The 15,761-nt window shown below is 41.0% G+C and overlaps 1 protein-coding gene across 1 annotated transcript in view; it reads right to left on the minus strand.

The window, feature by feature from the left end:
* Positions 1-1,973: 1,973 nt before the first annotated feature.
* Positions 1,974-15,761, minus strand: part of TEK (TEK receptor tyrosine kinase) — a 244,804-nt gene continuing 231,016 nt past the window's right edge. Inside the window, exons 18-23 of the mRNA XM_077249274.1 lie at positions 15,504-15,617; positions 5,331-5,401; positions 4,329-4,369; positions 3,771-3,867; positions 3,381-3,480; positions 1,974-2,503 (exon numbers count right to left, since the gene is read on the minus strand). Of these exons, the coding sequence (XP_077105389.1) occupies positions 2,429-2,503; positions 3,381-3,480; positions 3,771-3,867; positions 4,329-4,369; positions 5,331-5,401; positions 15,504-15,617 (498 nt within the window). The 3' untranslated portion in view covers positions 1,974-2,428. The remainder of the gene's footprint in view (positions 2,504-3,380; positions 3,481-3,770; positions 3,868-4,328; positions 4,370-5,330; positions 5,402-15,503; positions 15,618-15,761) is intronic.

Genomic DNA, 15,761 nt, shown 5'->3' on the forward strand with positions numbered 1-15,761 from the left:
CGTTAGAAAGATATCTGTACTGTGCCCTGATACATTTGTGCATTGTAATAAGATCGCCCCTAAGGGCTCATTTCCACATGCGAGGCACACGTCCGTATCTCGCATGTGGAAACCAAGCTGTGGAGCCGGCACTCCAGAGCGGAGCGTGCGGCCGCATAGGAACACATGGAGCTGCACAGCTCCGCTCCAAAGTGCCGGCGCCAAAGCTTGGTTTCCACATGCGAGATACGGACGTGTGCCTCGCATGTGGAAATTAGCCCTTATTATTGCAGTCCACCCATTTCCTTAATAACCTGGGTTGCTGTTCTCTGCACGTGCTCTAATTCACCTATATCTTTCTTAAACATTTAATATCAAAATTTTACACAGTATACTAAGTGTGGCTGCACTAGTGACTTGTATAGAGGTAAACTGATGTTTCTTTCATAAGCATCTATAATACCTCTCTTAATGCATCCCATTATTTTATCTGCCTTGGCAGCAGCTGTCTTGCACTTGTTACTTAAGTTGAGTTTGTCGTCCACCCTTTTACAAAGTCTTTTTAGTGACTATTTTACAATTTAATACATATTTATCTTTTTTTATTTTCTATGCCAAAGAACAAGACCTTGTATTTAAGTACATTAAGCCTCAATTGCCATTTTTCAGCCCAAGCCTCTAGTTTACATAATCCCCTCTGTAATATTAAGTTATCATCCTCATTGTTGGTACTAAACTCGGTAATGTAGTCACCAGCAAAAATAAAATTCTATTTGATATGTCCACTACAAGGTCATTAATAAATATGTTAAAAAGGGTCCAATATGGACCCCTGTGGTAACCTCACTTGTTAACTGTGAGACAATCCGAGTGTGTTCCAGTAATAATCACCTACTGTTTCCCATCATTGAGCCAGTTTTTAACAGTTGTTTTCCACTGGTCCAATTTCTCATTTTATGTAGTAATTGGTCATGATCGAATGTGTGTTAACCGAGTGACTTCGGCGTGATCGAAAAATGTTTGAGTCCCCGTGGCTGCATGTCTTGCAGCTGTTTGACAGCCCCATCACATGCAGGGATTGCCTATTAGGCTGCGAGACATGCAGGTGCGGGGACTCAAACCTGTTTCCGAGCACGCTGATGTCATTTGGTTAGCATCCTCAGATAACACCTTATCACTTCTCATTACTAGTACTAACCTGTTATGTGGCAACTTATCAAACTCCTTTGAAAAGTCCATATAGACAACACATATTGCATTATCCACATCCAGTCTGGAATTTACCTTATCATAGAAGCTCATCAGATTAGTTTCACAGGACCATTCCTTTCTAAAACCAGGTTGATGCAGGGTTATGAGGTTATTCTTATTGAGAGACTCCACGGTCGCATCTCTTAGGAAACCCTCAAGGATTTTAACCACAGAAGATAAATTTACCTGCATATAACTTTCCGGTACAGTTTTTGTCCCTTTTCTTATTGAAATATTAGCACCACATTTGTTATGTGCTACTACTGTGGCATAGACCCTGTTATGGAATCTTTGGAAATGAGAAATAATGGTCAGCCTATCACGGCACTTAATTTCTGCAGTACTCAGGGGTGTATGATATCCAGGCCCGGTGATGTGTCTATTTTAGCAATTTTGAGACAACGCCATACTCCCTGCTGGGTTACGCAGGTGACATTTATTTGAGAATTTATGGTCTCCCTGATCATGTAATCGGTCGTGTGATTTTTCTTGTCATTTCCACAGATTAAAGCTTTTATCGCAGAGTAAAGGACCTCATATACATTAGACTAAAGGTGGCCGCCGAACTCACCGGTATTGGTTGAATCGCCAGCAATCTAATGCGTATCTCTGAGTGAAGGTCTATCTCCCTTGGCTCAGCAGAGCAGTTATTCAGTATCGGGGGTATTATAGCTTTCATATCATGTACACATTTGTTTCTAGTAGAAAATATCTTCAAAGACATGGCACTCCACAGCCGTATGGCAATTGGCTATAACGTGAAATACTTTATTACAACATACTCCATTCAAGTCAATCACACATAGAATATAAAACCTATATCTATACAATGTGCATAAGTTCAGTTATCATGTGCCATAACATATAATCTTTTCATGTACAGAGCCATTTTTCGAAATGCTAGACTATGCTGATGTATCAGATATTATATAACCCAGAGCAGCAACAACAACATATATACAATGTAGATTTTGTAATCTGTTAATAGGATACACAAAATTGGGTAAATTAACAATTCTGCTCATACAAGTAATAAATGCAGAAACCTAGGGTAACCCTAAATTATAGAAGAAATCGTATTTACATAGTTCTATAAACATTTACACTTGAAGCTGACACTAAAACGTATTCTACAGATTGTAGATTTTTTCCGAACATGATACTTCACACTCGACAGTCTAAAGATATAAATGGGACTTCATGCCGCCTCTTCTGCTGAGCAGTCAATACCCGCATATGCAAACTTCTCATAAAGTGTTGTATTCACATAGGTCTAGAAAATAAAAGCATGCATTAGAATGATGGCATAGATTCAGGCTAGAAATATGTGGCTCTGTTTACACTATTATCATGGGTTTTAATAATAGTGGAAGCTATGATATGACTAATCTGTTTTCAATTAATCCAAACAGATACCAAATGATCTTCTTGACTGTAAATGTCTACTTAAAGAAGCTTGGTATAGGAATTGTATATTAGGGTGAAATTTGTTGTTAAGCATCATTGGGTTGACTGACATTAGTATTCCATCCTGACTGTAAAAATGACAGGTCTTTTTGCTGGGAAAACCTTGGCCACATTCCAATATACTAGACCTGTTTAATGGTGTGTTCACACTGAGATTTTGGAGCTAAAACTTAGAAATGTCAAGCTTTTGTGAAGTTTTGCCGAGGATTTGGAGAGTTTTCACTCACTTTCTGCTCTAAAAACTCCTTATAAAACTCAATGTGAACATATCTTAAGAATTAGTGGACTAAGATGTACTTTGGCTAGCTGACTGCACAAAGAAATTTGATGATTTTTCCCACAATAAAATGGCTCACTGCTGCTTTCCTTATGCCCAGATGTGAATCTAGAAGTCCAATGGCCTTGGACTCCCACAGGCTTAGACCAATTCCAAGAAGAAAAGGCTTTGGCTGAGCTTCCCTAATCCTCGAGGTCCATCTATCACTATTTTTTACTGTTCATAGGAGAAAATACACCTTTGCTTCCCGAGAAGAAACACGTCTGATTAGAGCATTGAGTTTTATTCTCTGTCTATGTTCAACTCCGTTGCAGTGAAATTCTTCAATAACAGCAAGTAGTTACACAATTGACACAAATGAAGTAAAATGCAGACTATTGCTTAATCCAAAACCAATAGTTCTCACCTTCCTTTCCTCAAGCATTCGTGTCAGAGAAACCAGTATTTTCCCAAATGATGGTCGCTCATATGGCTTTTCACGCCAGCACTGTCTCATAAGGTCATACCTGTAAGTCAATAAGCACACGGATTACTGCAACCATATTATAAAGAGGCTAGTGATGACTTGAGCAACCGAAAGCAGTGGTTTCAACATAGGAGTTCTGTGGACTAGTGAAAATAAATAGTAAAAGGGCAATACAGTAAAGTCATGCCACATGTGAGGCCAGCAAAACTATGTCTTATGCAAAAGCCCAAAACAGTTGAAAGCCTTTCCTACTCCAGTTGTCATTTTGTACAAACAAACGATCTTCCTTTATGACTGATAAAACAGAGACTGGAGAATAATATGACTTACACTTCATCATCACAGTTTAATGGTTTCTCCAGTCTGTACCCTTGTGGTAGCTTCTCATAAAGTTCCGCACAAGTCATACCACAATATGGAGTCCCACCTGTGATCAAAATAAAGTTTCATTGTCATCACTAATTTTAAATCATTATTACACCTTTACTGGTATTTTTCAAAATTCTTAATCTGAATGAGTACTTAATTAGTGTGGGCACAACACTGAATTTAGTGTGAGGCTAGGCACACACTTACTTTCAGACATTTCATTTCACGTTTTCCAGGGATTCAAGTGTAAGCCCCGACGGAGCCATTACCAGTAGGCTAAAATGCAAAGCAAAGATAGCCTTACTTAAAATGAAATGACCAAATGCAAATGTGATACATTTTGTATTTTTTAGGATTTACATCTAGAACACTAAAGCATAGTCAGGTGAGTAGCACAGTATAAGTAGCACTTTTCATTTTCCCATCGATGCTAGGTTTATTTGTTATGGTATCCCAGTCCCATGTGACAAGGACTTTAAGTGGAATATCTATTACATATATTGAAAACCAAATACTTACCCAAACTGACAATTTCCCATAGCAAAACACCAAATGACCACCTAAAATGAAACACATGAAAATATTTTGTCTCATATGTAGAGCATGAAAGCTACCTGAAAATGTATGGCAAGAATGTATACCTAAAGAAAGACATAGCCACAATATTTAATGGGGTTATCCATATCCTCTTTATTTTAACAAATTCGTTGGGACGTGATTTTATGGCACTCAATAGTAATATTGGTGTTATAGGTGGTCCTCCTGCACTTGATGCAACCTTCCTCACAGACCGCATAGTACTCCTGTCCACAAACTTGCTGCTGACGGGGAAGCATGTGAACAGTCTTGTCTATCAGCCACTTCCAATTCAAAAAACATTTCACATGGAAAATATATTTATCAGCTGGAGGAGGCTATGTCCCCATTAAGTGTCATGTTTTCGACAGCACATATCCTGGGCAATGGGCTGCCGAGAACAGTAATTTTTGTTTCTGCATAAATGATCCAAATACCTGATGAACGAACATCATCTTACTTGTTCATTGAACGATTGCCAACATTTTTACACCTACAAACTGTCATCTACAATGTTGGTATTATTAGTATGTGAATTCTACACGTATATTGTACATACACAAACACTCTGTGCCATATACCCATACATTACACACACATCAGTGTAGAGAACTTAGCAGTCATTCATTGGGAATAGAGACCCTGGGCAGATGCCCAGTTTTTATTCCCCTAAAGCTGCCCTGCATCAGAGGTTTTTATATGCAGTTAATCTGCAAACCTTGGAACCCCTACCCATCAACAGAAAAGGGAACAGTAGTCCGTAGCTTTTCGCTGAAGTCCAGGGGATGCTATAGAACTTGCAGAGCAAGTCTTTTCCAGACATTTATTATGGCATATCAATATTGGCCTTTTATTGAATGCCAGCTTTTAATGAGATCATATAGTTATACATTAATATACAATGATTTGATGTTTTACATGTAGAAAAAGCAGCAGTACACTTACACATCACTGTTTGACGTATAAACACTGTAGTTTAAGGATTCAATTGCCATCCATCGAACCGGAAGTCTTCCCTAGAAAATTCCATTAAATCAGATAAGTATACCAGATAGAAAATTGCCAACAGACATGTTTGGGAGAACGCTAAAACATACAGTAGTGTTCGAAATAATAGCAATGTATTCAAAAACATGAGTTAATCACAAAATCTTTATAGTAGTTTTTATTTCCATGCATTGGGAACATTTCACACCGTTTTCTAATTTAAAAAATGACGAGAAATGTATATAATTTTTAACTACTTTACAGAAAATAACAAAAAATGAACATTGGGCCGTTCTAAAAAAAAAAGCAATGTCTGCATTTGTCTCTACAAACTCACAAAAAGTAATATTTTTGTGTATTTAGCATTCCTGTGAATCACTAACCTTATATTTAGTTGTATACCCACATTTTTTTTTAGAACGGCTTCACATCTATGTTGCATAGAGTCAACCAAAATCTTATTCCAGTTCAGGATGCTTGAACTACATCCGTCTGGCTTGGCGGGGAACCGGGGAAATCCCCAGTGGGCCCTTGGCTGTGGGAAGGAGAGGAGGAGGAGATGGGGGGGAAAAAAAGTCTGCAGTTTTTAGGGGCATGAGCCCTTTAAAAGCACAGGCCGTATATGTGCAGAGGCGCACGCATGCAGCGTTCATTACCTGAACCACTGTGGCGGGCGCACGTCCTAATGGACGTAAGTGTACACATTCACCGCTGGGACGATGCCGGGAGCACAGGTAGGTAAGAGGAATTGTTTATTTTCTCTCTCTCATACGGGGATAAGGTGGCCAGGATGGATACGCATACTGGGGGAAGGGGGCCAGGATGGATACACATACTGGGGGAAAGGGGCCAGGATGGACACATACGGGGGAAGGGGGCCAGGATGGATACACATACGGGGGGAAGGGGGCCAGGATGGATATACATACGGGGGAAGGGGGCCCGGATTGATATACATATGGGGGTAGGGTGCCAGGATGGATACACATACTGGGGGAAGGGGGCAAGGATGGATACACATACAGGGGAAGGGGGCCAGGATGGATACACATACGGGAGGAAGGGGGCCAGGATGGATAGACATGGGGGAAGGGGGCCAGGATGGATACACATTCTGGGGGTAAGGGGCCAGGATGGATACACATAAGGGGGCCAGGATGGAAATACATACATGAGGAAGAGGGCCAGGATGGATACACATGGGGGAAGGGGGCCAGGATGGATATACATACGGTGGAAAGGGGCCAGAATGGATATACATACGGGGAAGGGGGCCAGGATGGATACACATTCTGGGGGAAGGGGGCCAGGATGGATACACATATGGGGAAAGGGCTAGGATGGATATACATATGGGGGAAGGGGGCCAGGATGGATACACATACAGGGGGCCCAGGGGCAGGACAAGAGACCCGGATGGATACACATGGGGGGCCAGGATGGATACATATGGAAGGGCATGACAAGGGGCCAGATGGATACATATGGGGGACCAGGATGGATACATATGGGGGGCCAGGATGGATATATGGGGTGCCAAGATGGATATATGGGGGAGCCAGGATGCATATATATTGGGGGGCCAGGATGGATTTATGGGAGGGGCAGGACAAGGGACCAGGATGCATATATGGGGCAGGCGGCTAGGATGGATATATGGGTGGCCATGATGGATATATGGGGGGGCAGGATGGATATATGGAGGGGGCAGGATGGATATATTTGAGAGGGCCAGAATGCATATATATAGGGACCAAGATGGATTTATGGGGGAGGGAGGCAGGACAAGGGACCAGGGAGCATATATATGGGGGGCAGGATGGATATATATGGAGGCAGGTTGCATATACAGTGCCTACAAGTAGTATTCAACCCCCTGCAGATTTAGCAGGTTTAATAAGATGCAAATAAGTTAGAGCCTTCAAACTTCAAACAAGAGCAGGATTTATTAACAGATGCATAAATCTTACAAACCAAAAAGTTTTGTTGCTCAGTTAAATTTTTATAAATTTTAAACATAAAAGTGTGGGTCAATTATTATTCAACCCCTAGGTTTAATATTTTGTGGAATAACCTTTGTTTGCAATTACAGCTAATAATCGTCTTTTATAAGACCTGATCAGGCCGGCACAGGTCTCTGGAGTTATCTTGGCCCACTCCTCCATGCAGATCTTCTCCAAGTTATCTAGGTTCTTAGGGTGTCTCATGTGGACTTTAATCTTGAGCTCCTTCCACATGTTTTCAATTGGGTTAAGGTCAGGAGACTGACTAGGCCACTGCAACACCTTGATTTTTTGCCTCTTGAACCAGGCCTTGGTTTTCTTGGCTGTGTGCTTTGGGTCGTTGTCTTGTTGGAAGATGAAATGATGACCCATCTTAAGATCCTTGATGGAGGAGCGGAGGTTCTTGGCCAAAATCTCCAGGTAGGCCGTGCTATCCATCTTCCCATGGATGCGGACCAGATGGCCAGGCCCCTTGGCTGAGAAACTGCTCCACAGCATGATGCTGCCACCACCATGCTTGACTGTAGGGATGGTATTCTTGGGGTCGTATGCAGTGCCATCCAGTCTCCAAACGTCACGTGTGTGGTTGGCACCAAAGATCTCGATCATCAGACCAGAGAACCTTGAACCAGTCAGTCTCAGTGTCCTCCAAGTGATCATGAGCAAACTGTAGACGAGCCTTGACATGACGCTTTGAAAGTAAAGGTACCTTACGGGCTCGTCTGGAACGGAGACCATTGCGGTGGAGTACGTTACTTATGGTATTGACTGAAACCAATGTCCCCACTGCCATGAGATCTTCCCGGAGCTCCTTCCTTGTTGTCCTTGGGTTAGCCTTGACTCTTTGGACAAGCCTGGCCTCGGCACGGGAGGAAACTTTCAAAGGCTGTCCAGGCCGTGGAAGGCTAACAGTAGTTCCATAAGCCTTCCACTTCCGGATGATGCTCCCAACAGTGGAGACAGGTAGGCCCAACTCCTTGGAAAGGGTTTTGTACCCCTTGCCAGCCTTGTGACCCTCCACGATCTTGTCTCTGATGGCCTTGGAATGCTCCTTTGTCTTCCCCATGTTGACCATGTATGAGTGCTGTTCACAAGTTTGGGGAGGGTCTTAAATAGTCAGAAAAGGCTGGAAAAAGAGATAATTAATCCAAACATGTGAAGCTCATTGTTCTTTGTGCCTGAACTACTTCTTAATCCTTTAGGGGAACCAAACAGAATTCTGGTGGGTTGAGGGGTTGAATAATAAATGACCCTCTGAAAAAACTTTTCCCAATTTTTTAAAAAAATAAACAAAGAAATAACATTCTTTTTTGCTGTAGTGCATTTCACACTTCCAGGCTGATCTACAGTCCAAATGTCACAATGCCAAGTTAATTCCAAATGTGTAAACCTGCTAAATCTGCAGGGGGTTGAATACTACTTGTAGGCACTGTATGTGGGGTCAGGATGGATATATGGGGGTAGTACAAGAGACTAGGAAGCATATATATGGGAGGGGGGCAGGTTGCATACATATGGGGGAGCCAGGGCAAGGGACCAGGAAGGATATATGGAGGTCCAGGAGAGATATATGGTGGAGCATTACAAGGGACATATGAGAGCCAGTATATATAGCTGGGTAAGCGGGATGGATATCTGGGGGGGGGGCAGGATGGATCAAGAATCTGTGGAAAGAGCTGAAAACTGCTGTTCACAAACGATCTCCATCAATGCTCACTGAGCTCGAGCTGTTTGCCAAGGAAGAATGGGCAAGAATTTCAGTCTCTCGATGTACAAAACTGATAGAGACATACCCCAAGTGACTTGCAGCTGTACAGTAATCACAGCAAAAAGTGGCGCAACAAAGTATTAAGTTAAAGGGGCTGAATAATATTGCACGCCCCACTGTTCAGTTTTTGAATTTCCACAAAAATTTTAAATAAGCAATAAATTTCGTTCTACTTCACAATTGTGTTTCATTTGTTGTTGATTCTTCACCAAAAATTTACATTTGGTACCTTTATGTTTGAAGCATGATATGTGGGAAAAGGTTGAAAAGTTCCAGGGGGCTGAATAATTTCACAAGGCACTGTATATGGGGGAGGGGCAAGACAAGGGACCTGGCTGGATATATGGGGAGCAAGGATACATATATATTGTACAGCCAGGATGCATATATATGAGGGGCCAAGATGGATTTATGGGGGAGGGGGGCAGGACAAGGGACCAGGAGGCATATATAAGGGGGGCAGGATGGATATATATGGGGGGCAGGTTGCATATATGTGGGAACAGAAGGATATATGGGGGTCCAGGAGAGATATGGTGGGGCAGGACAAGGGACATATGAGGGCCAGTATATATAGCTGGGGAAGCGGGATGGATATCTGGGGGCCAGGCTGGACAAGGGACATAGGGGGCCAGGCTGGGGCAAATTATAAAATATAGGGGGCCAGGCTGTATGAGATTATTAAATAAAGTGGGCCAGGATGGGTGAGATTTTTAAATAAGGGGGGCCAGGATGAGGGACTTAATTACTGTTTTCGGGCCAGAATGAGGAACATGCTATACTAGTTTATGGTAACAAGTTGGGAACATAATTTCTTTAGGGTTCAATTAGGGACATTATTACTACTGTAATATAATTTACTTTTTAGGAAACGGTTTTCCATGGAGGGAACAAAAGGGGGTCCTGCTACTGTGCAGGGCGGTACTATGTCGCTTTTCTTCTGCATCTGGCGTAGTGTAGAAGTCAGGGAAAAAGTGCTCTGGAAGTGATCAGCTATTGATGACTGTGCTATATTTTGCAGAGACCGAGTCCTGGCTGGAAGAAGTGACGGCGGTCTTTGCTGGTTGAAGAAGAAAAGCGAAGATGAAGGAGTTCAATTTCAGATGTCACGGGTGAGTCAGTGTATTACATGTACATGCACACTAAATACTGTGTACAGAGCTCCTGTGTATAATGTCACTAGTGATCACTGTATTACCTGTACACTGACACTATATACAGAGCTCCTATGTATAATATCACTGGTGATCACTGTGTTACCTGTACACTGGAACTATATACAGATCTGTGAATAATGTCACTGGTGATCCCTGTATTACCTGTACACTGATACTATAAACAGAGCTCCTGTGTATAATGTCACTAGTGATCACTGTATTATCTGTATACTGACACTATATACAGAGCTCCTATGTATAATGTCACTAGTGATCATTATTATCTGCACAATGACACTCTATACAGATCTCCTGTGTATAATGTTACTGGTGATCCCTGTATTACCTGTACCCTGACACTATATTCAGAGCTCCTGTGTATAATGTCACTGGTGATCCCTGTATTACCTGTACACTGACACTATATACAGAGCTCCTGTGTATAATGTCACTAGTAATCACTGTATTATCCGTACACTGACACTATATACAGAGCTCATGTGTATAATGTCACTAGTGATCACTATTATCTGTACAATGACACTTTATACAGATCTCCTGTATAATGTCACTGGTGATCCCTGTATTACCTGTACACTGGCACTATATTCAGAGCTCCTGTGTTTTATGTCACTAGTGATCACTGTATTATCTGTAAATTGACACTATATACAGATCTCCTGTGTATAATGTCACTGGTGATCCCTGTATTACCTGCTCATTGACACTGTATACAGAGCTCCTGTGTATAATGTCACTAGTGATCACTGTATTATCTGTAAATTGACACTATATACAGATCTGTGTACAATGTCACTGGTGATCCCTGTATTACCTGTAAACTGACACTATATACAGATCTCCTGTGTATAATGTCACTAGTAATCACTGTATTACCTGTATCCTAACACTATATACAGAGCTCCTGTGTTTAATGTCACTGGTGATCCCTGTATTGCCTGTACATTGACACTATATACAGAGCGCTCCTTTGTATAATGTCACTAGTGATCACTGCATTATCTGTACAATGACACTATACAGATCTCCTGTGTATAATGTCACTGGTGATCCCTGTATTACCTGTACACTGACACTATATACAGAGCTCCTGTGTATAATGTCACTAGTGATCACTGTATTATCTGTTCACTGACAGAATATACAGATCTCCTGTGTATAATGTCACTAGTGATCACTGCATTATCTGTACAATGACACTCTATACAGATCTCCTGTGTATAATGTCGCTGGTGATCCCGGTATTACCTGTACACTGACACTATATACAGAGCTCCTGTGTATAATGTCACTAGTGATCACTGTATTATCTGTTCACTGACATAATATACAGATCTCCTGTGTATAATGTCACTAGTGATCACTGCATTATTTGTACAAAGACACTCTATACAGATCTCCTGTGTATAATGTCACTAGTGATCCCTGTATTACCTGTACACTGACACTATATATAGAGCTCCTGTGTATAATATCACTAGTGATCCCTGTATTATCTGTTCACTGACAGAATATACAGATCTCCTGTGTATAATGTCACTGGTTTTCCCTGTATTACCTGTACACTGACACTATGTACAGAGCTCCTGTGTATAATGTCACTAGTGATCACTGTATTATCTGTACACTGACACTATATACAGATTTCCTGTGTATAACGTCACTGGTGATCCCTGTATTATCTGTACATTGACACTATATACAGAGCTGCTGTGTATAATGTCACTGGTGGTAATAACAGTGTTGTACAGACGTTGATCTAATCAGCTGTCATGTGCCCCTAACTGCCATGGGTGGCATAGCGATCTACCCGCGGTTGTTAACATGTTAAATGCCGCTGTCAATCTCTGACAGTGGCATTTAACATGCACGCGCAAGAAGCGCATCATTACCTCCTCCCATCAGCGCCCTTGTCACATGCCCGCAGGTCACCGATGGTTTGGCAGGAGACCCCTGTGGTTGTCATAGCCGGATAGCTATGAGCGCCGTCCAGTGGTCGGCGCTCATGGCAAGATAGCATGTGTGCTACTTACAGCAGAGCTGCAGCCCTTCTCTATGTAGCACAAGCGATTAGATGATCACAGATTCTAGTCTCCTATGGAGACTATTGAAGCAAGTAAAAAGTAAAAAAAAGTTTTAAAAAATATATAAAGGTACAAATCACCCCCTTTTCGCCCCATTCAAAATAAAACAATAAAAAAATTTAAATATACACATATTTGGTATTGCTGCATTCAGAATCGCCCGATCAATATATAATAAGAATTAATCCAATCGGTAAACGGCGTAACGATAAAAAAAATCGAAACGCCAGAATTATGTCTTTTTGGTCACTGCAACATTGCAATAACGGGCGATCAAAAGATCATTTACACACCAAAATGGTATCAATAAAAAACGTCAGATTGGCGTGCAAAGAATAAGCCCTCAACCGGCCCCAGATCCTGAAAAAAGGAGTCCTATGGGTCTCGGAAAACGGCAACATTTTTTTTTTTACAAACCTTGGAATTTTTTTCACCACTTAAATAAAAAAGAAACTAGACATGTTTGGTGTCTGTGAACTCGGTAGGGCCTGGAAAATCAAAATGGCAGGTCAGTTTTAGTATTTAGGGAACATGGTAAAAAAAAATCCAAAAAACAATTGTGAAATTGCACTTTTTTTGCAATTTCACCATTGATTTTACCATATCATGTACTGGAAAACAGTACATGATATGGTAAAATCAATGGTGCCATTCATAAGTATCACTCGTCCTGCAAAAAACAAGCCCTCACATGGCCATATAGACGGAAAAATAAAAAAGTTATGGCCGTGGGAAGAAGGGGAGCAAAAAATGGGAATGCAAAACCAGAAATACCCCTTGTCTTTAAGGGTTTAATTATTCTAATACACAGATTGATGAATGCGGAGTCTGTTGGTTTCCTTAGAATTTACTGCACCAACTGGTAAATTGTGTGATATGTGGTAATATCATTTATACCAAAAACAGTGAATAATTTGGTTAGTCATATTGGACTGCTATTATTTTGAACTCTGCTGTAAATAAAGGCAGCTAAAAGAGTAAAAAAAAAGATAAAAATCTATTAGCAGTTTTATTATTGTACTATTTCAGGGCATGTTCACACAAGCAGAAGTCAGAAACTGCAACAGAGAGGTCTTACATAATGTTTAATGGGAATTTTTAATGTCCTATATGCTTCAATTACTGCATTTTTCCAGGAATATAACCACTTGAGTTGTTGATGCTCATGGTCACTGGCATGCTGCTTTTAGTGGTGGATGCTAGAGTTGGTGTTTGTCATTGGATTTGTATGAAACTAACCTGGAAAATCCTCTGCCTGTCTTCATACAAAATCAGAGACTGAGGCATGGTAGAGGGATGAATTAATCAATGTACAGTTGTGGCCAAAAGTATTGACAACCCTGCAATTCTGTCAGATAATACTCAGTTTCTTCCTGAAAATAATTGCAATCACAAATTCTTTGGTATTATTATCTTAATTTAATTTGTCTTAAATGAAAAAGCACAAAAGAGAATGAAGCAAATAGCAAAACATTGATCATTTCACACAAAACTCCAAAAATGGGCCAGACAAAAGTATTGGCGCCCTCAGCCTAATACTTGGTTGCACAACCTTTAGCCAAAATAACTGCGACCAACCGCTTCCGGTAACCATCAATGAGTTTCTTACAATGCTCTGCTGGAATTTTAGACCATTCTTCTTTGGCAAAATGGTCCAGGTCCCTGATATTTGAAGGGTGCCTTCTCCAAACTGCCATTTTTAGATCTCTCTACAGGTGTTCTATGGGATTCAGGTCTGGACTCATTGCTGGCCACCTTAGAAATCTCAAGTGCTTTCTCTCATACCATTTTCTAGTGCTTTTTGAAGTGTGTTTTGGGTCATTGTCCTGCTGGAAGACCCATGACCTCTGAGGGAGACCCAGCTTTCTCACACTGGGCCCTACATTATGCTGCAAAATTTGTTGGTAGTCTTCAGACTTCATAATGCCATGCACACGGTCAAGCAGTCCAGTGCCAGAGGCAGCAAAGCAACCCCAAAACATTAGGGAACCTCCGCCATGTTTGACTCTAGGGACCGTGTTCTTTTCTTTGAATGCCTCTTTTTCTCTCCTGTAAACTCTATGTTGATGCCTTTGCCCAAAAAGCTCTACTTTTGTCTCATCTGACCAGAGAATATTCTTCCAAAACATTTTAGGCTTTTTCAGGTAAGTTTTGGCAAGCTCCAGCCTGGCTTTTTTATGTCTTGGGGTAAGAAGTGGGGTCTTCCTGGGTCTCCTACCATACAGTCCCTTTTCATTCAGACGCCGACGGATAGTACGGGTTGACACTGTTGTACCCTCGGAATGCAGGGCAGCTTGAACTTGTTTGGATGTTAGTCGAGGTTCTTTATCCCACATCCGCACAATCTTGCGTTGAAATCTCTTGTCAATTTTTCTTTTCCGTCCACATCTAGAGAGGTTAGCCACAGTGCCATGGGCTTTAAACTTCTTGATGACACTGTGCACGGTAGACACAGGAACATTCAGGTCTTTGGAGATGGACTTGTAGCCTTGAGATTGCTCATGCTTCCTTACAATTTGGTTTCTCAAGTCCTCAGACAGTTCTTTGGTCTTCTTTCTTTTCTCCATGCTCAATGTGGTACACACAAGGACACAGGACAGAGGTTGAGTCAACTTTAATCCATGTCAACTGGCTGCAAGTGTGATTTAGTTATTGCCAACACCTGTTAGGTGCCACAGGTAAGTTACAGGTGCTGTTAATTACACAAATTAGAGAAGCATCACATGATTTTTCGAACAGTGCCAATACTTTTGTTCACCCCCTTTTTTATGTTTGGTGTGGAATTATATCCAATTTGGCTTTAGGACAATTCTTTTTGTGTTTTTTCATTTAAGACAAATTAAATGAAGATCATAATAACAAATAATTTGTGTTTGCAATCATTTCAGGAAGAAACTGAGTATTATCTGACAGAATTGCAGGGGTGTCAATACTTTTGGCCACAACTGTACCAAAGGATTGACATTTGCATATATTTTTTGATCTTTAAAAACTCCTTGAAATCTCTCTTGCATGATATTTTGCTAGTTTGTACACCATGATGCATGTTCTTATAAGAGTTTGATAACATAATGGATCAGCTTTAACAACATACTTACCATTGTCTTTTTTACATAAACCTCTTGTCCTCTTGATAAACCAAAATCTGCAATTTTTGCAATATAGTTTTCACCAACCAAAATATTTCTGGCTGCCAAGTCCCGATGTATGAACTAGAAAAAAACGCATGAGTGTTATTATTATTTCAAATTTTAAAGTGGATCAGTAATGGTAGCATAACACAGATAAGGGCCTGTACAGCTATGAGCCTAATAGGCCTAAAAATGTTGTGCCAAATGGCTCATAGAATGAATGGA

Source organism: Ranitomeya variabilis, chromosome 1 (genome assembly GCF_051348905.1).
Source record: "Ranitomeya variabilis isolate aRanVar5 chromosome 1, aRanVar5.hap1, whole genome shotgun sequence".
NCBI classification, from domain to species: Eukaryota; Metazoa; Chordata; class Amphibia; order Anura; family Dendrobatidae; genus Ranitomeya; species Ranitomeya variabilis.